The sequence below is a fragment of the Amphiprion ocellaris genome, chromosome 4 (genome assembly GCF_022539595.1).
Source record: "Amphiprion ocellaris isolate individual 3 ecotype Okinawa chromosome 4, ASM2253959v1, whole genome shotgun sequence".
NCBI classification, from domain to species: domain Eukaryota; kingdom Metazoa; phylum Chordata; class Actinopteri; family Pomacentridae; genus Amphiprion; species Amphiprion ocellaris.
In genome coordinates, this window is record NC_072769.1 from 5763582 (window position 1) to 5787682 (window position 24101).

The following is a 24101-nucleotide window of genomic DNA, read 5'->3' on the forward strand; positions in this document are numbered from 1 at the left end:
TCCTCAGAAACGTTTTTGTATTCAAAGAGCCTTCACCGCTGCAGAATTGGGCCTCTCCAAGCACTCTCATCCAGTCGAAGCCCTTCAGAAAACCTATCATCATCTCAGAGGCCTACCCCTACATTCATTCAGTCAAGCCCAGCCACTCCTCCTTATCGGCTCGGACTATCCCCACCTTCTGACACCGGTGGAGCCAGTACACCTAGGCCCACCAGGTGGCCCCGCGGCACTGAAGACTCGACTTGGTTGGACTTTGCAAGGTCCTGCCAAAGTCCTGCTGCATCAGCCCTCTACTCAACAGTGTCTGCTAATCAACACTTCTCCATCTGCTGACCTCCTCAGTCATGTGTCCAGATTGTGGCAGATGGACATTCTACCATATCGTAATGAGAAGCTCATTACCAGGTCCAAGCAGGACAATGCAGCCATCAAACTGCTAGAGGAGAAGACAGTCAGAGTCAAAATAGACAATGTCCAGAGATATGCCACTCCACTGCTGTGGAAGGAAGGTCTTCCTCCTCTCAAGGCTCCTAAGGAAGCTGTAATGAGTCATCTACGTGGTACTCACCAAAGACTCAGTCAAGGCTGCTTCCTATGGCCAAGAGATCAAGAAGCTAGTGGACTCAGGCTACATCAGAAAGCTCACACCCTCCGAAGAGCAGAACAGCAGTTCTTGGTATATCCCACATCTTATGGTCCATCACAATGGCAAAGACCGCATCGTCTTCAACTGCTCATTCACATTCCAGGGCAACAGCCTGAATGAACATTTACTTCCAGGGCCAACTCTTAGTTCCAGTCTTCTCGGTGTCCTGCTCCGTTTCAGACAGTACCCCATAGCAGTGAGCAGCGACATTAAGGGTATGTTTCATCAAGTTTGCCTCCTGTCCGATGACCAGCCCTTCCTCCGCTTCCTTTGGAGAGACATGAATCGCAGCACCAAGCCTGATATCTACCAATGGTAGGTGCTTCCTTTCGGCACCACCTGCAGTCCCTGCTGTGCGACCTTCGCCCTCCAAAAGCATGTTATCGATCACAGCGGCCCTGAGGAAGACACTCGGCACTCAGTTGAAAACTGTTTTTACGTGGACAATCTCCTTCAAAGTTTCCCGTCCGTCTCAGATGCAAAGCAGCTTGTCTCCAAGATTCAAGTTCTACTCCAGTCAGGTGGTTTCGAACTCCGGCAGTGGGCCACCAATGTCCCAGACATCATCAGTCACATGCCTCCTGAGCTCACATCAGAGGGCAGAGATCTATGGCTGTCCATGGACGTTGTTGATCCACCAGAACGGACTCTCGGGCTTCACTGGCACTGCAGATCTGACACCCTTGCCTATCGCCTCCGTCACACCGAGCAACCAGAGCCTACAATGCGCAACATCTACCGAGTCCTAGCCAGGCAATATGATCCCCTGGGGCTGCTCATTCCATACACCACACGAGCCAAGATCATGGTGCAGAGCCTCTGGGGAAAGAAACGGGACTGGGACGATCCTCACCTTCCAGAAGATCTGCTTCAGCTGTGGCAGGCATGGGTGAGCGAACTTCCATCACTTTCTAATGTTACTCTTAGTCGCTGTTTTGTCCATCCAGAGACCCACCTCTCAACTGCATCCCGAAGCATCCACATCTTCTCAGATGCATCAGAGAGGGCTTATGGGTCGGTCGCCTACCTGCGTACTGTCAGCGCGGAAGGTGAAGTCCAGGTGGCGTTCCTAACGGCCCGCTCTCGTGTTGCTCCTGTCCGTCAGCAGTCCATCCCCAGGCTGGAACTCTGTGCTGCCCACGTTGGGGCCCAGCTTGGTATGGTCCTGAAACGAGAGCTCACAATTCCAATCTCCTCCATCACGTACTGGACCGACTCCACCACTGTGTTGGCTTGGTTGCAGTCTCCTTCCTGCCGCTACAAGGTGTTTGTTGGGGCCAGAGTTGCAGACATCCAGGAGTTAACTGAGGGTAGCTCGTGGCGCTATGTCCATTCCAGTGAAAATCCTGCTGATGATATTACTCGCGGCCTGAGTCTCTCACAGATCCAAACTCGCAGCCGCTGGAGCGCCGGACCTGCCTTTCTCCACAACAGTGAGTCAACATGGCCTTCTGCTCCAGACATCTCCGGCTCCGATGATTCAGCTGAGCTGCGCAAAGCTAAATTCTGTGGCCTCATCTCCACTTCCTCTTCCTCACCTCTGCCAGATGCCAGCCAGTTTAACACCTTCCAAGATCTGCTGGAAGCCACAGTTCGAGCATGTCACGGGGCGGCCACTGAATCGTACAGACAAGCTGAACTTTCCCTCCTCAAACAAGTTCAGATTGACAGCTTTCCAGAGGAGTACGCACTCATCTCCTCATCAGAGACCATTCCGTCAAGCAGTAGACTCCTCACCTTGGCCCCAGAATATGATCCCGAGACTCAGTTGATCCGTGTTGGGGGACGTCTAAGACGCTGTGAATCACTCAGCTCAGACGTCTTACACCCTATCGTCCTAGACCCTCATCATTCCATCACAAAGCTGATCATTGCGGACTACGACAGCAAGCTCGCTCACCCAGGTCCAGAGAGAGTTTTTACTGAACTGCGCAGAAGATATTGGATCTTGCGGGGCAGAGAGGCTGTCCGCAAGCATCAACACCACTGTCCAGAGTGCCGCAAATGGCGCAGCCAGCCCGTTATCCCCAAAATGGCCGACCTCCCGCCGTCCAATTTAAGGCTACACCATCCTGCCTTCTACTCGACTGGAATGGACTGTTTTGGACCATTTCTCATCAAGATTGGGAGAAGAAGCGATGGGGGATAATATTCAAATGTCTCACCACTCGTGCAGTGTACCTAGATCTGCTGGCCAGCATGGACACTGATTCGTTCCTGATGAGTCTACGCCGTTTCATCTCCAGGCGAGGCAAACCTCACGAGTTGCTGTCTGACCAAGGCACAAATTTCAAAGGTGGCAGCTCAGAACTCCAGGAGACTTTCAACTCCCTCGCTCCTGACTTGCAGTCAAAGCTCGCCAGTCAACAAATACATTTCCGCTTCAATCCGCCAAGTGCGCCCCACTTTGGGGGTTCTTGGGAGCGTGAAATCCGTTCCATCAAGTCAGCATTGCACACCATCCTGGGATCCCAAACAGTCACCGAAGAGGTCCTCAGAACCATCCTGACTGAAGTGGAGAGCATCATCAACTCCAAGCCCCTCGGTTACACCTCTTCAGATGTCGCAGACTTGGACCCGATCACTCCCAACGTGCTGCTGATGGGGCGGCTGGACCCGTCCACTCCGCAAGTCGTCTACTCTGATAAAGAGCTCCTCAGCCGACGCAGATGGCGACATTGTCAGGTCTTAGCAGACCAGTTTTGGAGCCATTTCATCAGGAACTATTTGCCTTCGCTCCAGAGTCACTCCAAGTGGCAGCAGGATCAAGAGGACATCGGTGTTGGTGACATTGTTCTTGTTGTTGACCACCAGCTTCCCCGCACCTTGTGGCTTGTTGGTAAAATCACTGCTGTCTTTCCTGGAGCTGATGGAAGGATTCGTACTGTTCAATTACAGGCCAGAGACAAATCCTACACCAGACCTGTTGCAAAGCTCATCAAACTCCCTGCACTTCCTCAAAACATTCCAGATTGACTTGTGTTCAACTTTGCTCCTCAAAGTTGGGGGCGGCTGTTAACAAGGTTTTTTTTATTGTATATTGGTAATGTTTCTTTAAGTTAATGGATATTCCGTCTTCTAGCACTTTCTAAGTTGCTATTTCTTATATTATCATAATCTACCTAGCAACCAATAGTATTTTTTCCTCGGTGTTCCCCTCCCTGCTCTCCACCAATCAGGAGACAGATATCAGTAGCGCTGTTTTTTTGTTAGTCTGCAGGTGACTTCGGCGAGAGCACACGCTCTGTCCTCTCCCCTTCTTCTCGGCATACTTTTCTTCCCCCTTTCGTGTTGTGCGTCCATGAGAATGTAAGTCATGTCCAGTTTATGTTGTTATATGTCTGCTAAAGTTTCGTTTAACCAATCGGGGGGGCTTTATTCTGTGCATAAGTCTCGAAGTTAGGCAGCATGCTCCGTTCACATGATGAGCGCGTGTGCGCCTCGCCTCTCGTCCATTGGGACCATTAACCCCTTATTTGCCAAATGTTATTTGGGCTTTAGTTCTTAGTGTTTTAGAGGGCGGATTGATATTGTCATGTGTTTCTTTGGCATTATTCATAAAAGGGGGCACAGTATTAAAGGGCCTATATGTTGTTTGTACTGTTTTTGCCCTTATGTAAATTACAGCCTCTTTTGTTGAATGGTACACATATTCATGAACATTTCAGTAATATAGTCAATCTTTTTCATTATTTTATACATAATTTGTTGTCACTGTGTTATTGCATTCGTAGTTGTCATTGCTTTATTGTATTTTTTTGTCTTTGTCCTTTTATAGAAACCACAGCAATAATAAATCAAACACAACCATATTCACGACCATGGAAAATTCTCATTTGTGAATTAAGAGTGGCATGATTCTCATCATTCTTTTGTTCTGGCCGGACAACCTGGGGTGATTGAATGTAACTGAACCAGTCTAAATACAGTCCTTCCCAGAGGTCACAAGTTTGGGTTTCCTTCCCGACACCTCCTTTACATTCTCAGTGCCACTGTGGCACTATGTGTTTAAGTTATGCGTTAAAATAGTTTCCCCCCCATTTACTTTTATCTAAGGTGGAGAACTACAAGATTAACTACTGTTTTGCTGTATATTGTCCACTATTATAAGGGTTACAGTGTGTTTTGTGGTAAGATGCAATACTCTTTTACGCCAGCAGAGGGCGCTTGGTGTTTTGGGGATCAGTAGCTGACGCCGTAGAAGAAGTCTAGTCAATACGGTGATCTGAGTAACGTAACTGCACCAAGCTCCTGTAGTCATGTTAATTTTGCATCTTTTTGCAGGTAAGCTGGTTTGTAGCAAAACACAAGTTATATCAAACAGTGGTAGTGTTCCTTAAGTACCTTAGCGAGTAACGTGTGATAAGCTAATGCGTGTTTTAAAAGGTTTATGAGTTAAAAACGAGTCAGCCAACACGTGTTTCTGAAATGGCGGACGTGGGTCATGGATGATTGTAGTAATAAACCAAAAGACAGTGGAGATTTGTACAAGGAAAAGGTCATAACCTAAGTGTCCAGAAATGCACAAAAGTAATGTACAAGCATGAGTTTATGTAAAAAGACATGTAAAACGAACTTTTGAAGGTTTTTGGTCTTAAGCGCATGAACTGTGTGTCAAGCTAAGTAAGAGTGTTCTCGTGTGGACCTATTCCAGTGCAAATGATGTAGTTGAGCTAAGACAGAGGAGTATGTATCGTCACACGTGGTACATTAGCTAAAGCTGTAAGTGATTTAAATGTGGAAATGAGTTACAGGTACAATGGTTATTAATAAGTTACAGTAATGGTAAAAACAAGATCCATACAGTTCATAAAAGTAATTCATAGGTGATTAAGCTGCAGTTAAAACATGGTAAAGGCAGTGGTTAAAAGACAATAAAAGGTTTTCTGAGTTCATAAAGATATCTTTGTAAAATGTAAAATTGTACAACTTGTGCCAGTCATATGTGATTCTGAAATATTGTGTTTACAGTACTAGTATTTGTTCAGTAGTACTTGTAAATGTAATGTAGAAGAAGTCTAGTCAATACGGTGATCTGAGTAACGTAACTGCACCAAGCTCCTGTAGTCATGTTAATTTTGCATCTTTTTGCAGTTCCTGCAAAATAAATGTGTTGCACCAAGGAAGAGTTGGCCCATCTTTCTCAGCCGTGTAACATATTTTGGCGAGCCAGCCAGGAGGGGGCGCCAGTGAGTCAAAAGTACCACCATCGATCCTCCTTCCCAAGAGACAAACCTACTTCTTCAGTCAAAGATGGAAGTGATCCAGTCTCTGCGTGATAACCTGAGTGCAGCTTTGTGGCAGCTGGAGAGAGAGCTTCTTGTGGACGTCTGCAGGCAACTGAAATGTTCCGGCCTGGACAGTGGAGAGCTTCACAGTAAGACAAAAAGGGCACTCATTAAGATGGCAGAAGACATATTAGATGAGGTTGAGATCAGTGAAAAAGACGAACAAGTTGTGCAGTTTTACAAAGATTTAAGTACATACATTAATAAACTGAATAAAGACTCAGCCCATCAGGATGACAAGCAGACAGTAGGGGAATCAGAGGAACTGTCCAGACATGCCTCACCACCCAAGATTACACATTCTCAACTCAGAGTCCAACCAGAGCCAACACATACTCTGCAGGAGGTAACTCTGAGAAGGGAGTTCAAGATCTGTGGGCAGATAGGAGTACCTGGACAGAGGGACAAACTCTCCTACCTCAGCCTAGTGCGTCAAATTGAGTTGGGGACAGAGAAAGGACACTCTGAGACAGAAATAATCGAGGCAGTGATCAGGGCTGTTAGTCCAGGCCTACCACTGAGAGATATGCTGGAAATCAAGCGTGGACTGACCCTTGGTAAGCTGCTCACGATATTAAAGGGACATTACAAGGTAGACAGCCCTACTGAACTGTACCACCAGCTGCTTAATGTCTCCCAGGAGCACAAAGAGACTGCCTTGAATTTTGTTTTTCGCGCCATTGAACTGAAAGAAAAACTGTTGTGGAAAGCTGCGAATGAGGAAACTGATGAACTGTACAGCCGAAGCACAATACAGGGCAAATTCTTACGTTCCATTGAAACAGGGCTGCTCAGTGATTCAGTCAAGTATCAGTTACTGCCCCTCCTCAGTGATGTGTGCACTACAGATGAACAGCTGATCGAAAAAGTAACTGAAGCATCGAAGTTGGAAAGTGAAAGACTTGAGAAACGTAAAAGGTCAGCTGCAGCAAAGATTCCCAAGGTACAAGGGCTCCAGACAGAATACGAGGCAGACCCCACACCGGTCCAGAGCCCCACCAAGCCAAGAGAATTCCAGACTGCGGTGGCCGTGAAAACAGTGAAAGGCAAAGAGGCAAAAAGTGAAAGTCCTAACACAGCAGATAATTGACGAGTTACGTAAAGAAATGCAGCAAATGTTCCAATCAGTTATGGAGACAAGTGCTCGTCCAAGTGGACCAAAGCAGAGAGAAAAAGGCTGTAAAAAGTGCAGAGATGAGGGGGAAGGAGATAACTGTTCGCACTGCTTCAAATGTGGGCGTGAGGGTCACTTCTCTCGTGGATGCCGAGCTCAGAGACAGTCGGGAAACGGGGAGGGACTACTGAGACGGGACCAGCAGTAGTCCAAAGCCACGCGTCCCAAAGTGAGCTCCCAAGGCGATTACTAGTCCCCACACAAACTACAGCCTGCGAAGTGCATTATCTTCCCCCACAGCGCAAGTCACAACTAGTCAGCCTTGTTGGAAACAGATGCACAGTGAACTGTTTTATGGACAATTATCCAGTAAAAGTTCTCTGGGACACAGGGGCACAGTCGAGCATAGTAAATGACAACTGGCGGCAGCAGCATCTTCCCCACACAGTTGTCCGGCCCATTTCTGAACTGCTGGAGGACGAGACGCTCACTGTGTTTGCTGCTAATGAGACAACCATCCCCTACATTGGCTGGATTGAAGTCAGCTTTAGACTAGACAGTGACACGTCCCTGAGTGAGTTGCAAGTGCCAATATTAGTTTGCAGTGATCCAGCAGTTGCCAGTGACCCTATAATCGGCTATAATGTTATTGAGGCCATTGTGAATAAGAATGAAGGCAAAACCAAAGGTGGAAGAAATCAGCTTGCACACAAAGTAAGTAAAGCTTTTGAGATCACTGTCAAAACTGCTCACAGTGTTGTCAAGCTGGTACAGAACAGTACTGAAGATTCAGAGGCTGGTGTGGTGCGTACAGTAAAAACGGTGACATTGCCAGCTAACCAAGTCACTGTGGTTTACATGAGGGCACATGTTAGTCAGCAAGTCAAGGGCCAGGATATGCTGTTCTCCCCTGACACACTCGACCTGCCACCAGAGGGCATCGTCTGCAATGATGTACTAGTAAAAATCCCAAACAGAAGAGTACCATACGTGCCCATTCCTGTCACTAACACCACAGACCACACCATCTACTTGCAGAGACATAAAGTGATTGGTCATCTTGAACCAGTGAAGACAGTTTATTCAGCAGACATTCAGAGAAAAGTGAACGAACTGACAAACGAAGTGAAGAGCAGTACAGAGTTACAAGCAAACAAGTCAAGTCACACAGAGCTGTCAGAGAATAGACATTCAGAGAGACCAAAGTCATGGGACCCACCTGTGGACCTCCAACACTTAACACAGAGTCAACAAGCAGCAGCGAGAAAGATGCTGAGAGAGGAATGTGAGGCATTTGCATTTGACAGCGATGATGTGGGCTGTATACCATCTCTCAAGATGCACATAACCCTGCATGACACCAGTCCAGTGCAAAAGACCTACATGTCTGTTCCAAAGCCCCTTCACAAAGAAGTCAAAGAATACTTGCAAGACCTGCTCAACAAAGGTTGGATCACGCCCTCACGGTCCCCCTAGTCATCTCCTGTGGTATGTGTTCGCAAGAAAGATGGAGACCTCCGTCTCTGTTGTGACTTCAGAGAGCTCAATCGCAAATCAGTTCCAGACCGCCACCCAATACCTAGGATTCAAGACATGTTGGACGCGCTAGGTGGGAGCTCCTGGTTTTCGGTTTTAGATCAGGGAAAAGCGTACCACCAGGGTTTCCTCGATGAAGGAAGCCGCCCGCTGACAGCTTTCATCACACCCTGGGGGCTATATGAATGGGTGCGCATTCCTTTTGGCCTAAGCTCCGCACCTGCAGAGTTCCAGAGAAGTATGGAGCATTGTTTGGCTGGCCTCAGAGACACTATTTGCCTCCCATACCTGGACGACAACCTTGTGCACAGCAGCAGCTTTGAAGACCATATTGAGCACATCCGTCTGGTTTTCAAGCGCTACAAAGAGCATGGTGTAAAGTTGACCCCGAAGAAATGTGAACTGTTCAGGCGCAGTGTGAAGTTTCTGGGAAAGCTGGTAACAGGAGAAGGCTACACCATGGACCCAGCAGAGATGGCATCAGTGAGAGCTCTAAGGCAAAAGACACCTGCAACTGTTGGAGAGGTACGTCAAATGCTTGGCTTTCTCTCCTACTACAGGCCCTTCATACCCAACTTCTCTCGTTTGGCCCACCCGTTATACAGCCTGCTCAGTCCTCCAGCTCCTGAAAATAACGTTCCAGCTCCAGCTACAAAGTTCAAAAAGGGGGTCAAACAAAACAAAGGCCATTTACCATCACACACGCCCATACAATGGACCAACTCACACCAAGAAGTATTGAACCAGCTCGTTGATGCACTCACAAAGCCTCCTGTCCTGGGGTACCCAGATTTCACCCAACCTTTCGTGCTACACTATGATGCCTCGCAAGTTGGTTTGGGTGCTGTTTTGTATCAGAGACAGCAAGGAAAGATGAGAGTGATAGCGTTCGGCTCCCGCACCTTAAGTCCAGCAGAGAAGAAGTACCACCTGCACTCTGGCAAGCTAGAGTTCCTGGCAATGAAATGGGCCATCTGTGAACGTTTCCGAGATTATCTTTACCATGCCTTGTCATTCGCTGTGTACACAGATAACAACCCGTTAACGTATGTACTCACAACAGCAAAGCTCAATGCCACGGGTCACAGATGGGTCGCGGAGTTGGCCGATTATAACTTCATCATCCGCTATCGTCCAGGCAAGACCAACGCTGATGCTGATGGGCTGTCGCGGATGCCATTGGACATTGAGAACTTCATGAGTAGCTGCACAGCCGAGGTTAGTCAAGAAGCAATAAGCGCATCTATGGAGTACGTCAAAGTTGAACAGAGTGACCCTTGCAAAGGCGTAGGAGTGATCAAAGTCAGTGCTCTAAAGCTGATCAAAGACTCTGACACTAACCAACCTTTCACTCCAGATCAGATTCGTAAGGCACAAGAAGCAGATGAGATCCTGGCTAGAGTAATCTGGTACAAATCACAGAACAAAAGGCCGAGTAGAGCTGAAGTAAAGTCTGAGCATCCCGCTGTCTCTGCACTGCTAAAGCAATGGTTAAAGCTCCACATTGATGCAGATGGTGTCCTGCGTCGCCGCACGGCGCATAGAGAGCAGCTGTTGATCCCAAAAGTCCACCGTCCCCTGGTTTTCAAAGAGCTGCACCAGGAGATGGGCCACTTAGGGGTAGAAAGAACACTCGACTTGATAAGAGAGAGGTTCTATTGGCCTCAAATGAGTAAAGAAGTTGAACACTTTGTGACTGAAGAATGCAAGTGCCTCAAGAAGAAAAAGCCAAGTAAGCAAACCCGAGCACCCCTGACAACTATCCACACTACGTACCCGTTCCAGCTCGTGTCCATAGACTTTCTTCACCTGGAAAAGTGCAAAAATGGCTATGAGTACATTTTAGTAGTTATGGATCACTTTACGAGGTTTGCTCAAGCATATGCTACAAGGAACAAAGCAGCCAAAACAGTTGCAGACAAGCTGTTCAACGACTTCGCACTCAAGTTCGGATTCCCAGCAAGAATACACCACGACATGGGGAAAGAGTTCGAAAACAAGTTGATGGCAAGGCTCAAGGAACTGTCAGGCATTCAGGGCTCACACACGACTCCGTACCATCCACAGGGTAACGGACAGGTAGAAAGATTTAACCGCACCCTGTTGTCCATGCTGCGCACCCTGGAAGACAAAGAGAAAGAAGATTGGAAAGAGTCACTAGCTAAAGTTGTTCATGCATACAACTGCACGAAAAGTGAAGCAACAGGCTACGCTCCATATTTTCTTGTCTTTGGTCGTGCCCCCCGCTTGCCCATTGACCTGCTGTTCAATATAAAGAAAGAAGAGTCCCATGTAGATTATGACGACTATGTAAACAGCTGGAAAAATAGAATGCAAGAGGCTTACACAATCGCAGCCAAAACAGCGGAGAAAGAAGCGGCTCGAGGGAAAGCTCACTACGACAAAAGAGTTAAAGGCAGAGACCTCCAGCCCGGTGATAGAGTCCTCCTCCGGAATCTCACACCCAGAGGTGGCCCTGCAAAGATCCAGTCCTACTGGGAAGACCAAGTCTACAAAGTGAAAGAAAGAAAAGCGGAAGATAGTCCAGTATATCAGATAACTCCTGAAAATGGCAAAGGAAAAGACAAAGTTGTGCACAGGAATCTACTGCTACCCTGTGACTTCCTGCCCTGCGAGGAGCCTCCGTCTACTACTCCAGCAACTGCCAAGAGAACGTCCAGACCTCAACACAGACAGCAGCAACAACTGCCAGAGAACGGTGACACATCCGACGATGACTACAGCGGCACCTACCTGTGGTACCTTCGGCCCAGTCCAGGAAGGCGACAGCGGCAGACTCCACTCAACCCCATGGCGGAGCCCTTCCAGCCTCATCAGGACCCAGTGCAACAAGAAGAGGATTTGCCACTACAGAGCGAAGAGGATTTGCCACTACAAACTGAAAATGTTCCGGATCCTGAATGCGACCATAACAGGTCACGGTTTAGGGAGTCTAACCCAGACATTCCAGTCATCAATGGAGGTATGACTGAAACAAAGGCACAGCGACCTCAGAGACAGAGACAACGACCCATGCTACTGAGTTATGACACTTTAGGTCAGCCATCTTTTGTACAGAGGGATTTTAAGGTAAAGACTCAGGTTATTGAGAGTAAAACCTTCTGGAGACCATGGACTGTCCAAGTGTGCTAAAGCTACAGTATAAGTGATCGAAATGTCAGGAGACATTTAATTTTGTGGGGGAGAGTGTGGCACTATGTGTTTAAGTTATGCGTTAAAATAGTTTCCCCCCCATTTACTTTTATCTAAGGTGGAGAACTACAAGATTAACTACTGTTTTGCTGTATATTGTCCACTATTATAAGGGTTACAGTGTGTTTTGTGGTAAGATGCAATACTCTTTTACGCCAGCAGAGGGCGCTTGGTGTTTTGGGGATCAGTAGCTGACGCCGTAGAAGAAGTCTAGTCAATACGGTGATCTGAGTAACGTAACTGCACCAAGCTCCTGTAGTCATGTTAATTTTGCATCTTTTTGCAGGTAAGCTGGTTTGTAGCAAAACACAAGTTATATCAAACAGTGGTAGTGTTCCTTAAGTACCTTAGCGAGTAACGTGTGATAAGCTAATGCGTGTTTTAAAAGGTTTATGAGTTAAAAACGAGTCAGCCAACACGTGTTTCTGAAATGGCGGACGTGGGTCATGGATGATTGTAGTAATAAACCAAAAGACAGTGGAGATTTGTACAAGGAAAAGGTCATAACCTAAGTGTCCAGAAATGCACAAAAGTAATGTACAAGCATGAGTTTATGTAAAAAGACATGTAAAACGAACTTTTGAAGGTTTTTGGTCTTAAGCGCATGAACTGTGTGTCAAGCTAAGTAAGAGTGTTCTCGTGTGGACCTATTCCAGTGCAAATGATGTAGTTGAGCTAAGACAGAGGAGTATGTATCGTCACACGTGGTACATTAGCTAAAGCTGTAAGTGATTTAAATGTGGAAATGAGTTACAGGTACAATGGTTATTAATAAGTTACAGTAATGGTAAAAACAAGATCCATACAGTTCATAAAAGTAATTCATAGGTGATTAAGCTGCAGTTAAAACATGGTAAAGGCAGTGGTTAAAAGACAATAAAAGGTTTTCTGAGTTCATAAAGATATCTTTGTAAAATGTAAAATTGTACAACTTGTGCCAGTCATATGTGATTCTGAAATATTGTGTTTACAGTACTAGTATTTGTTCAGTAGTACTTGTAAATGTAATGTAGAAGAAGTCTAGTCAATACGGTGATCTGAGTAACGTAACTGCACCAAGCTCCTGTAGTCATGTTAATTTTGCATCTTTTTGCAGTTCCTGCAAAATAAATGTGTTGCACCAAGGAAGAGTTGGCCCATCTTTCTCAGCCGTGTAACACCACAATCTCCATTTCTTCCATGTACAGGTTAGCTACAATGGGGGATACAGGGGGGGACTTCGCTTTTTACCTGCATTCCCACTGGAGATGCAATACAGACAGTAAAGAGAAAACTGCTGCTTGACAACTCTCTGTCTGAGAGGACCAACCTCTCCCCCGAACAGGTGTGTGACCTCCTTAACCTTTGCCTCAGCACCACTTATTTCCAGTACAACAACGGTTTCTACAGGCAAAAACACGGCTGTGCCATGGGATCCCCTGTATCCCCCATTGTAGCTAACCTGTACTGGAAGAAATGGAGATTGTGGCACTGAGAACATTCAGTGGCCACTCCCCGAGGCACTGGTTCAGATATGTGGATGACACATGGGTCACCATCAGGAAGGGTGAGGTCGAACCTTTCACAGAACACCTCAACTCGGTGGATAAAAACATCAAGTTCACAAGAGAGGATGTCCAAGACAACTGTCTGGCATTTCTAGATTGCGTGGTACGCATTGAAACCAATGGGGAACTCAACATTGGGGTCTACAGAAAACCCACTCACACAGACCAGTACCTCCTGTTTGATTCACACCACCCACTAGAACACAAGTTGGGGGTGATCCGTACCTTAAAGCACAGAGCACAGAACATCCCATCAGAAGCGGATGGAAAAAGAAGGGAACACAAACATATTCACTCTGCTCTTCAAACTTGTGGCTATCCAAACTGGGCTTTTATCAAAACAGCAAAAAAGCGCAGGGAGGATAAGAAAGACGAGGACCACAAAAAGAGAAACAACATTGTCATCCCCTATGTGGCAGGAATTTCAGAGAAACTCAGGAGGATCTTTAACACCCACCAGATCCCAGTACACTTCAAGCCCAGCAACACTCTGAGGCAAAAGCTGGTCCATCCCAAGGACAAAATTCCAAGGGAGAAACAGAGCAATGTGGTGTACGCAGTGCAGTGCAATGAGGAATGCTCTGACCTGTACATTGGAGAGACTAAGCAGCCATTACACAAGCGCATGGCACAACACAGGAGGGCCACGACCACAGGCCAGGACTCAGCAGTCCACCTCCACCTCAAGGAGAAGGGGCACTCCTTTGATGACCACAAGGTGCGCATTCTAGCCAGAGAGGACAGATGGTCTGAGAGAGGGGTAAAAGAAGCCATTCATGTCAAACTAGAAAGGCCATCTTTGAACAGAGGAGGGGGCCTGAGACACCACTTGTCTCCCACTTACAATGCCATTCTTAGAGCCCTCCCAAGGAGGTGCAGCCATCTGTCCCACCTGCAGTCAGGTGACCCCCAACCACCCTCCTAGAGGGCTGGGAGGGGTAACGACCGCCCATCAAAGGCTAACAACTCCTAACGAGTCTATTGGTTTCGGGTCTTTGTCCACTTGTTTTTGCCACCACCCTCCTGGTGGATAAATATCTGGTACTCCCCACCAGGCTTTCAGAACTGAAGAAGCCTCTTGGATGAGAGGTGAAACGTTTTCGACTCACACGAGGTTAGTCCAGTTGCCATAACTTATGCTTGCTTGAGTCTTTGACATCCTTTTGGCATTTAATTCTGTATTCATTCGTATCAGGTCGGGATTATTTCTGGTGAGAATTTCCAAAGAAGTTTCTTAGAGTGGACATATTGCCGTCATGAAATTGAAAAACTGCTTGGAGATGACCATTTCTCATGTCCTGCCTGTGGAGATGATATGGTTGCACTGAGCCTTGATGGCAACAGAAAACTGTATGGCTTCTGTATGGTAAAGGGTGAGTAGCGGTAAAAAAAAAAAAAAAAAAACGCTTTATATACTGTATTCATTACTTAACGGCTGTTTTCTTTTGTAGGACTGATGAATGTCCATACTTTCATGGGACCTTCATCGCCAAAGACACAGATGTAGAGGAATTTGTGAAAACAGTTCAAGAGAAAATAAAATCTGTGAGTTCACCTTAAGTTTACTAATGGCATTTTCTTTATCTGCTACAGTTCTTGGTGGTATGTAAGATGTTAAATGCATAACATGTAATTTTGAATTGGCTGTATTGCTTGTGTCACAGGGATCTGCACGCCCATCCTATGGCAAGTCAAACTTCAAAGCAGCCAGGGAGGTTGCTAGAAAGTCAGAGCCCAGACTGAATGAAGAGGGCATGATGGCATCAGTCTGCAGACACTGCATTCTATTTTTGTGGTAAGTTTTATTCTTAAATTGTTATTTATTTATTATTGTACATTGTTGTAATTATTGTATTATTTACAAACAGGGTTAAAATAGTCTTTGGAAATGTCCATAACACTCATGATTAATAGGTAAAGTGCTTTTTGTCATAGTAATTAGTAAATTTGGTATATTTAAGAATATTAATATAGTAATGAAATTAATCCTTTATTCAGAGAAAGCTTTCTGTGTTTTGGATGCAGGCCTTCACATGTTTAGCAGGGAAATCTTTGCCTACCCTCTCTACCTACAGCAAGCTCTTGGGAAAGAACACAAGGTTGAGTTTGTCTGCACTGACGTCATGTGTAAATACTATCCATATGTACAGAGGGTAGTGGAGACCTTTCCACAGCTGCAGTATGTCCTGCAAATGTGCCCGTTTTTGTCAGTGACGCATGCAAAAGGTCACTCAACAAGATGTGAGGTAAAGAAATAGAATGTTTCAGATGTTTTTTGATAATGGATCAATCAATCAATCTTTATTGGTCATTGCACATTTTCATATACAACGAAATTTCATTTGAGCTGCCCTGCCAATGACAGCTCCGGCTGCTGCGCAGTGCTGCACGCACCTTTCTTGAAGAAAAAAAGAAAAAGGACATGTTGGGATCTGGGTAGGGATTGCAAAGGGTAAAAGAAAAAAAAAGGCTCGTTGTACCAAATGAAACCTCCAATGTTAGGAAATTCAATTTGAGAAGGAACCTAAGAAAAAAACAAACCCGCAAACAGGCAAAGCATGACGTTAGACAAGGATAGTTGGGATAAGGATGTGGGGTGTGGAGGGGGGGAGCACTGCACAGTTAGCCGGTTCCTGTGCAGCAAATTACTGCGCACGGATTCCTGGCTCCTGTGCATAGCGAGGGAAGCTTGTGGAGGCGGGGGGGAGGGGGGATATGGGAATGTGTGTGTGAATGTTTAGCTCAGTCCTCAGTTCATGAGTCCGAATGTTTGTGTATGCGTGTAGCCCATCTTCTTCCGTCTCAGACCTCCGGTGTCTCAGATTCGCGAGGGTGGGAGCGCAATAACACAATAAGGTTGCTATGGAGATTTTCCAGAAGCTCAGGCCAGTGAACAAGCCGATTATCAGCAGGCCTGTCATCATGTACTTTCATGTTACAGCTGACTTAAATCAGTGTGTTTTGGCTATTGGCAGGTGGAATGGAGTGGTTGCAACCAGGAAGGAGCAGGTATATTATGAATGATTTTTTTTCCAGTAAGTCAGGTTTGTTTATTTCTTTTTTATTCCTTTTTTTTTGAAGGTGGAGGGGGCGGGGGATGTATTAGAGCACTGTATAAATGAAAACATTTGTCTTAAATTGCTCTAAGTTTGACAGTTGGAGAGGAAGTGGAGGCTGTCAATGCATACCTCTCTCGTGTTGCAATAACCACAAAGTACATGTCCAAAGCAAGTGAGTAGCAGTTTCCAATATCTTGGTCAGTACTGTGGCTCATCTGTAATCGATTAAATCTGAAAAACTGTTGGAACTGCGTTCCAGGACGCACTGACATGATAACAATTCATGCTCATGGATGGAATTTGAAGAAGAAGCAGATCTTGCATCGATACCTGTCTCAGAGATATGTGAAGGTATAGTACTCATGGAATTTATTAGTCCTCATCCTTGTGTATCTCTGGTAATGTGTTTTGGTTTCATACAGAATAGAAAATTTGGTGGTTCAGAGACTTATACATGAAAATACACAAGGTTAATCAGGAGCACAACCTTGTCTATGCAAAGCCCCTAAAGTAATGCAGGCTTAACAAAGTAAAGTAACTGACATGAAATATCTCTTATCTTTGACTTGTGGCTACCACTACTTACTGCTACTACAACAAGACTTTAGTGACCAGGTAAATACCACTGGTAGGCCTCCTCTTTCTGAATATGATACAAATGTATACCATGTAGACTAAGAAGAGGACAGTTGAAGTGGAGAAGGATGTAGAGAACCTGGCAACAACACTGCAGACAACAGAAGGGGGAATAAAGCAGTGAGTGAAGGACGTTGAGGAGTGGGCTGCATCAAGTATGTTTTTTTTTCCTTTCTCTCCCCTATAGGCAAAAAATATTAAGTTTCAACTGTGAGATTTTACATGTACATGTCAGGGAGTTTGGTTAATTACAATTGTGTGTTTACTTCTAGGTCCTAAGTCCACCAACAGCCAGGACCAACAGGGACTGCAGCCGGTTATGGAGGGGCTTGTCCTTAAAATTAAACAATGAAAAATAGAACTGTACAGAGCCATAGGTTGGTGGTTGTTGATTATTCTGTTTTTTATTTCTTAATTTGTGGCATACAAATGACAAATTACTATTTTTTTCTGTACCCGATGTCATCTAAAGATAATAATAAAGACCACAAGCCTAAACGGGAGCTTATTGCCGAGGAAAAGCAGAAACTGGAGGAGGCTATTGCAGTTTACAACAACCTTGTGCCAGAAACCGAGGCTGTTGATACAGCAGATGCAGTTTTAAGTCGAAACTTTCCTATTTGGCCATGGGATTCTGGTATGTGCATTTTTCTGCAATTGACACAGTAATAAAAACAGGATAGATACAAAATACATACAGAGACTGACACTATCATTCATATACTGCGTATTTATGTCTTCCACACACTGTCCCTATTTTATCTTGTGCTTTTAAGGATTAACTATATCAGCATTTAAGAATCTTAGCCTTCATTACTGTTAAATTCAATTTTAATATAATCACTCTTTTAAAGCATCCACAATTCCCCTGGAGACAAAGAAGTAGTCTATGACAAAGTCATGCTGTTATCTCCACTTCGAGAGGAGGATGGCATTCAGAGATGAAGAATCACTGTTGATGCCTGATGGGATCTTCAAAAGGTTTAAAAAGGGAGATCCAGCAGATTGAGAAAGACTTGTGTGAACATAGTGGGTATCTAATGGACAATACAACTCCAGTCGTCATTACTTGATATTAGTTTGTAAATGTTGTAATAATGCATATAAATGCAAAGTTATTTAATGGGTACAAATGTTTCCAACACTGAACTTGCATTAACCAGTGTCCATCTAATGTCACATCTTGCTCTCACCAGGGTGTCCATTTACCACGTCCTTGGAGGCATATGAGGGACTGAAGGTCAAACTTGAGAAAAAAACTCCAGGAGGTGAAGAAAAACATGGAAGAGGCATTTGGCACATACAAGTTAGAACACAAGATGCAGGGTGTATGTGCATGCGTCATATCCAACACTTTACTGTACACAAGATGAAAGATAATTTTTATGTATTCCATTAATGCAGTTACTGTAATATTTACCTCAGCATTCCTTAATATTATTGGAAATTATACTATACAGATTTGTCTATTGTCAAACTGTCATGGGCAGTGGTGAACCCAGGCAGAGAACACACAGACTCACAGCTGGATCAGGCAGAAATTAATTTTATTTTGCTACAAATTAGGTATGCCAAAAGACCTAAGGGGGAGTGAGTGACTGAAACTAAAGACTAGATAAACGTGAAACTAAAGCCAGGAAAAACTCAGGAACTCACTACGGACTGGAAGTGGGGCAGACAGGCTACTGGAGACCTGCGGTCCAGGTTAGTTCCCCGCTGGGGTGGGCGAGCGACAGAGAGTGGTTGTGGCATGCTGGGAGATCCAGAGGCTGGGGCAGCGGGGACGGGCTGAGGCAGGCAGGGATGAGACACCTCCTCCTCCACGGGTGAACGCTGGTTCAGAGTTTGGTGGTGGAGAGGAGTGACAGGGGAGCCCGGGCAGCGTGACCAGCGGAGACTGCAGGAACAGGAGAAAAAGATTAGTTCACAGTTTGCAGGTGAACACAAACAAAACATGCTGAGGCCAACCTAACAGCTTGGAGCTGAAGCAACTATCTGGCAGGGTATTGAGTGTGGAGCTGGCTTTTATGGAGGGAGATGGAGAACAGGTGTGCTGCATCACGCCTGCCCAGAGTTCTGATGACGGTGATGGGTTATTGCAGCCAGCTGCTGCAGGGAGTGAGTGGAGGACAGGTGAGGAGGAGGTGATCAGGAGGGAGCTGAGGCAGGGACTGAGGAGGGAGCCTTGACACAAACATTATACACTCAAAGAAACATATTTACTTAACTTAGTTATGCCAACCGATCCCACGAAATTAGGTTGAATAAATAGGAAGAAGTCTAGTAAACTAATTATTACGACATGCTTTTAAGTAAATCTTAACAAACTGTCTTACTTAAATGCTTCATCATACAGTTATGCTGATTTTACTTAACACAATTATGTTAAACGTAATGAGAATGGCTGTGCTGATTTCAATAAACACAATTGCTTTAAATGCAATAAACAGTTATGCAGAATTTACTAAACACAATCATTCTTAAGTTCTCAACACAAGCAAGTTGTGTTTATACTGTAGTACGTCATTGACTGTACTGAACATGCTCTATCTTACTTGTTTGATCAATATGAATAGTTCAAATAAATACAAGTTAGTCATTTTACTTCACCTGACCTTATTAAAAATATATCAGGTCATCATCAGTAAGGCATGTGCCAAACAAACAGGCCCCATGAAGTACAGGTTGATGCTAACTGACTTGGAAAAAATAATAATAGAAAAAAAAACACAAAATCAACCTTGCAATAAACTAAACCGCTGTAAACAAAACAAGAGTATTCAGTGCTTAGCACTTTACTTCTTTCTTTTTTATAAATCTGACAAAATAGAATGAGAAAAATAAAAAGACAAATGTACAAATAATGATTAAGCTTCAAAAATATTACTCTTAGTTCCTTTCAAGTGCACTAGTCATGCCTGAATAACATTGTCTGAAACATGTAAATAAATTGGAGAAAACCTTAATTATCTAAATTACTATTGCTTCCTATTACACATCAGATATTACATTAAAAAAATTCTCCAAACTGAGAAATGGCAAATAAGCCATTATTAACACAATTATTTAAACACAATTATACCATTTAGTGTTGTGCACTTAAAACATTCAGTAAATTGGGAAAAGTTACAGAAAATAAGGATCAAGCTTCAAAAGTTGACAATACTCTTGGTTCCTTTAAAATGCACTAGTCATGCCTGAATAACATTGTCTTAAACATTGGAGAAAAATTGGACAAAACCTTCTTTAATTACTAGAGCTTGATGTTACACATCAGATAATACATAAGAACATAAAAATTTTTTAAAAAATTGAAAAAGAGCAAATGAGTTTTCTATTTGAACGACAAACTTCTCTGCAGAAACATTTACCATTTCGGGGTTAAAAACAAACAACAACCAAAACGCATACCAAATGTTGTAATGCTCAACATAATAAAACAACTATAAGAACCAGTAACTCCCATCACAGTTTCACCAGTTTGTATAATCAATCGGAGTTTATAGCTGCAAGTCCATGTCCAAATTGTTTCCTGGGAGAGAGGCAGAACAAATTCTCTGCTTAGGAAAATACATGTAAAAAAAGTTTTCTCAGTTTTAAATGCAATAGTCACCTCAGTCAGTTGTGTACTGCAGTTGGGATTACTCATGTAGTCGGTTCTTGAAGATCTGCACCTTTATGGAAAGTCTGTTGCCATCCAAATCCATTAAAACTTTTTGAAAAAATCCAAACATGTATCTCCGGTCTTTGGGGTAGCTGAGGTTTAAACTGTAGATGACGCCAAACACGACTGTACCCACTTGCCACATCTCTCAGATCTTACAACACTTCAACTCCCTCGATTATGATGCCAACATCCTCAGGCGACTCTGTGGGCTCTGCTCCCTCGTGTCGGATAACAGATTTCCATGACCTTTCCCTCCATTGCTGTCATTGCACCAGGTTCAACAACCTCAAAAGGAGATTAAAATAAAGCATTAATGAAAATGTGTTGAAGAGAAATTGGACTGCCACATGTTGCAATCAGTATCAATTAAGCTTAAACAACATAATTTAGTCATAATGGGTTTTAATGGGGTCATTTTTACCCCCAATAGCTTCAGAGGACCAATTTTGTATATACAGTATATTATTGACTAGTTATAAGTGATTGGTTAAAATAAAGAATATATATGTTAAAAGGAATACCATAAGAGAATTTGATGCCATATGCATGAACACAGCTTAAATGATCAAGAAAATAAAAACACATTAAAGTCCTTAGTGAGGCACAAAAGAATAATTTTAACAAAATTGTAAAAGATACCATAACAATTTCCTCAACTCAGACAAAAGGTGTTTGTTGGGCTATGGTTCATACTGTATGATGCAACTTACCACATAGTCCTTTATGAACTTTTCAGGATTTTCACTGAGGTACACACAAAGTGCTTTGAGGACACACTCTCTTCATGTTTCAACAGTAGGATTCTGTGGGGGGCAAACAAGCCATCAGGATCTACACAAAATTTTTTTAAAAAATACCATATTCCCATTACCCACACAAGAACTGTTAAGGGATTAGCAGGAAAACCCAAGCACAGACTCACAGAAACTGGCAGACAGCTGAATGAAGGCTATAGATTTATTTAATCCAAAAACTAAACCAATACATAAATGGAGAACTGAATTGAGAGGACAGAATTAAACCAAACAACTTAAAGCTCAACAATAAACACTATGAATACCAGAATGGAAGCCAACCAAAACTAAACTGAATTTACAAAACTAAATTAAGGAGGAGTACTCACTAGATGGGGAACTGAATACAGAGAGGAAAACAGGCTGAGGTAATCCAGGGGCAAATGGGGATGAGGTAGGAACAACTGGCTGGAGACTGAAGCAGAGCTGATGAGAAACCGGGAGGAGAACTGAGTCTATGCGTGAGAAAATCCAGGAGGGGGGAAAACGGAGTCCAAAAGCAAATCCAAAAGAATGTCCTGAGTCCGTGACAAGATGTGAGTCTTTGAGGGTATGTGGGTCAATGATCCGGCAGGGAGTGAATGAATGAGCAGGGTTTAAATAGTGAACAGGTGATATTGTGGGCAGGTGAGCTGATTACTGCAATGTGAGTCAGGTGTAGTAATCAGGTGAGTGTAGACAGGTGAGAAGGGAAAGCAAGAGACAGGGATGAGAGAGACAAGAGGGAAAGAGATGAGAGACAGAGGGAGCCAAAGGGACAGGTCAAAATAGATGCAGAAAATCAAGGAGGAAGAAAGAAAGAAAGAAAGAAGGAGAAGGAACAGGGGCAGGAGCAGAATCATAACAAGTACACTACCCAAAAAGAATCAGGGAAACAAACGAGCGGAGATTTATAGTGACATGCAGATATGATAGAAAAAGTGATAAAGATACAGATACATTGGCAAGTGGCCAAACAAAACCATTCAACAGAACACCCTACCTTGTCCATGGCTGCCATGATCATGCTTATTTTGTGTCTTGCTGCTCCACCCTTTTTTCTAAACACCTTCATCAACTGGTTCGAGTAATGATCCAGTTTGGACATGAATCTGGACAGGAGGGGAACAGTGGTGATGCGGGTGAATTCTGCATTTATCCGAAACAATGAGACATATGCACAATTAAATTTCCAGCTGAAAAGTGGTGTTATACACAATACCTCATGCGGTGCAAAAGGGGGAATCATTTATTCCTATTTATAGGGGCTAGCAAGACTTTCAAATGAAATTATTGACTGCTACATGTATAAACATATAACATATATTAAATACACATCAAGAATGGCTATGTAACCGAGTCTAAACAAATCTGCAAAAAATATAAATCTCACGGTCTGGGATCACCACAATTCATCAGTGATGTCCTGGTTCGAGGTTTAAAGACCGATATATTTACCTAGACGAATTTCTGAGTCTTAGGCAGTAGGACAGGAATGATTTCATGCAGAGAAATGACACACTGACTCAAATCACTTATTTTTTTTTGAGATATCAATATTATTATTTAATTATCTCCAAGACACATCCAAATTTTTTTTTCAATAACAAATTATTTGGCCAAAATTAACTGATTTTTGCTGCACTCTCTTTTACTCCCGTTGTGCACAACGTTTGGTCATTCCCATGTCACCTGTAGAAGCTGTACTCCCTGTCACGACAAAAAAAAAAAACCATTGATGTCGAAGGTCAGCGATCCAGTTCCTTCACCAGAAAGAAAGTCGGCGATCCAACTCCTGCACCACAAAGAAGGTCGGCGATCCAACTCCTGCACCACAAAGAAGATCGGCGATCCAACTGCTGCACCAGAACAATGAACCCTCGATGACAGTCCGCGGCCACGTCACTCCCGGCGGCAGAATTCAGCACTGAGCTGTAGACACAGCTTTCCCCTTCAAAGCCGATTAACCTCACACAGTCCGGTCCGCTATTACACAAAGTATACATTTCAGACAATACGCTGGAAAGTCCCCGGTTTGGATCCCATTTTCCTTGTTTTACAGAAAACTACCATTACGTCTATCTGCCTCTAAAGCCAGCATGGAAAAGAATGTGTACAGCGCAGTCCTGCTGCCACCTAAAGGAATTTACCACCAACCGTTCCATCACTGCTGCAAAACTGTCGAAAATAACAACAGCTCATAATGAAAAGAAATCAATGACTCTACCAGGAATTTTATGTCTGAAAGAGTGCAATAGGAAACTCATACCATCTGGATTATTTACTAAATATTATTCTACCCACATGGAATGTCCCACATATTTTATACTTAACAAAGCTATACTAATTTATTAAAATGAACTCTTAAACGTGCAAAACATATGAACTATTTTTTTTTTTTTAAATTTCAAGATAGAAATTTTTAGGTGGGTTACCACTAAACCCTGACGTCCTCGTCAGATATTTACATAGCTGCATTTATCATATTTATCATCATGGCAGTTTGAGTTTGCATCTTAGCTAAAATGCTTAACAAATCCAACTTTGGGTTGTTATCCACTGTCTGCTGATTACACTTTGCTTTCCACCCTGTATAATCCTCAAATCTCACTGGCGGACGTC

The 24101-nt window shown here is 43.9% G+C and overlaps 1 protein-coding gene and 1 long non-coding RNA gene across 2 annotated transcripts; both read left to right on the forward strand.

The window, feature by feature from the left end:
* The first annotated feature begins 12317 nt into the window (after nucleotides 1–12317).
* Nucleotides 12318–15935, forward strand: LOC118471533 (uncharacterized). The gene is made up of 3 exons (XM_055009672.1): nucleotides 12318–14717; nucleotides 14796–14889; nucleotides 15009–15935. Exon 1 carries the CDS (start codon nucleotides 13253–13255, stop codon nucleotides 14267–14269), a length of 1017 nt encoding a protein of 338 aa, XP_054865647.1. The 5' UTR covers nucleotides 12318–13252; the 3' UTR covers nucleotides 14270–14717; nucleotides 14796–14889; nucleotides 15009–15935.
* Nucleotides 15936–15961: 26 nt separating this feature from the next.
* On the forward strand, nucleotides 15962–18522 carry LOC118471532 (uncharacterized). Its single transcript, XR_004848855.2, has 7 exons — nucleotides 15962–16575; nucleotides 16663–16754; nucleotides 17077–17194; nucleotides 17312–17416; nucleotides 17512–17676; nucleotides 17894–18068; nucleotides 18236–18522. It is a non-coding gene; the product is annotated as an uncharacterized LOC118471532 (long non-coding RNA).
* The last annotated feature ends 5579 nt before the right edge of the window (nucleotides 18523–24101 follow it).

Coding starts and splice junctions, on each gene's coding strand:
- LOC118471533 (XM_055009672.1), top strand. CDS start 13,253: ATGGAGATTGTGGCACTGAGAACATTCAGTGGCCACTCCCCGAGGCAC.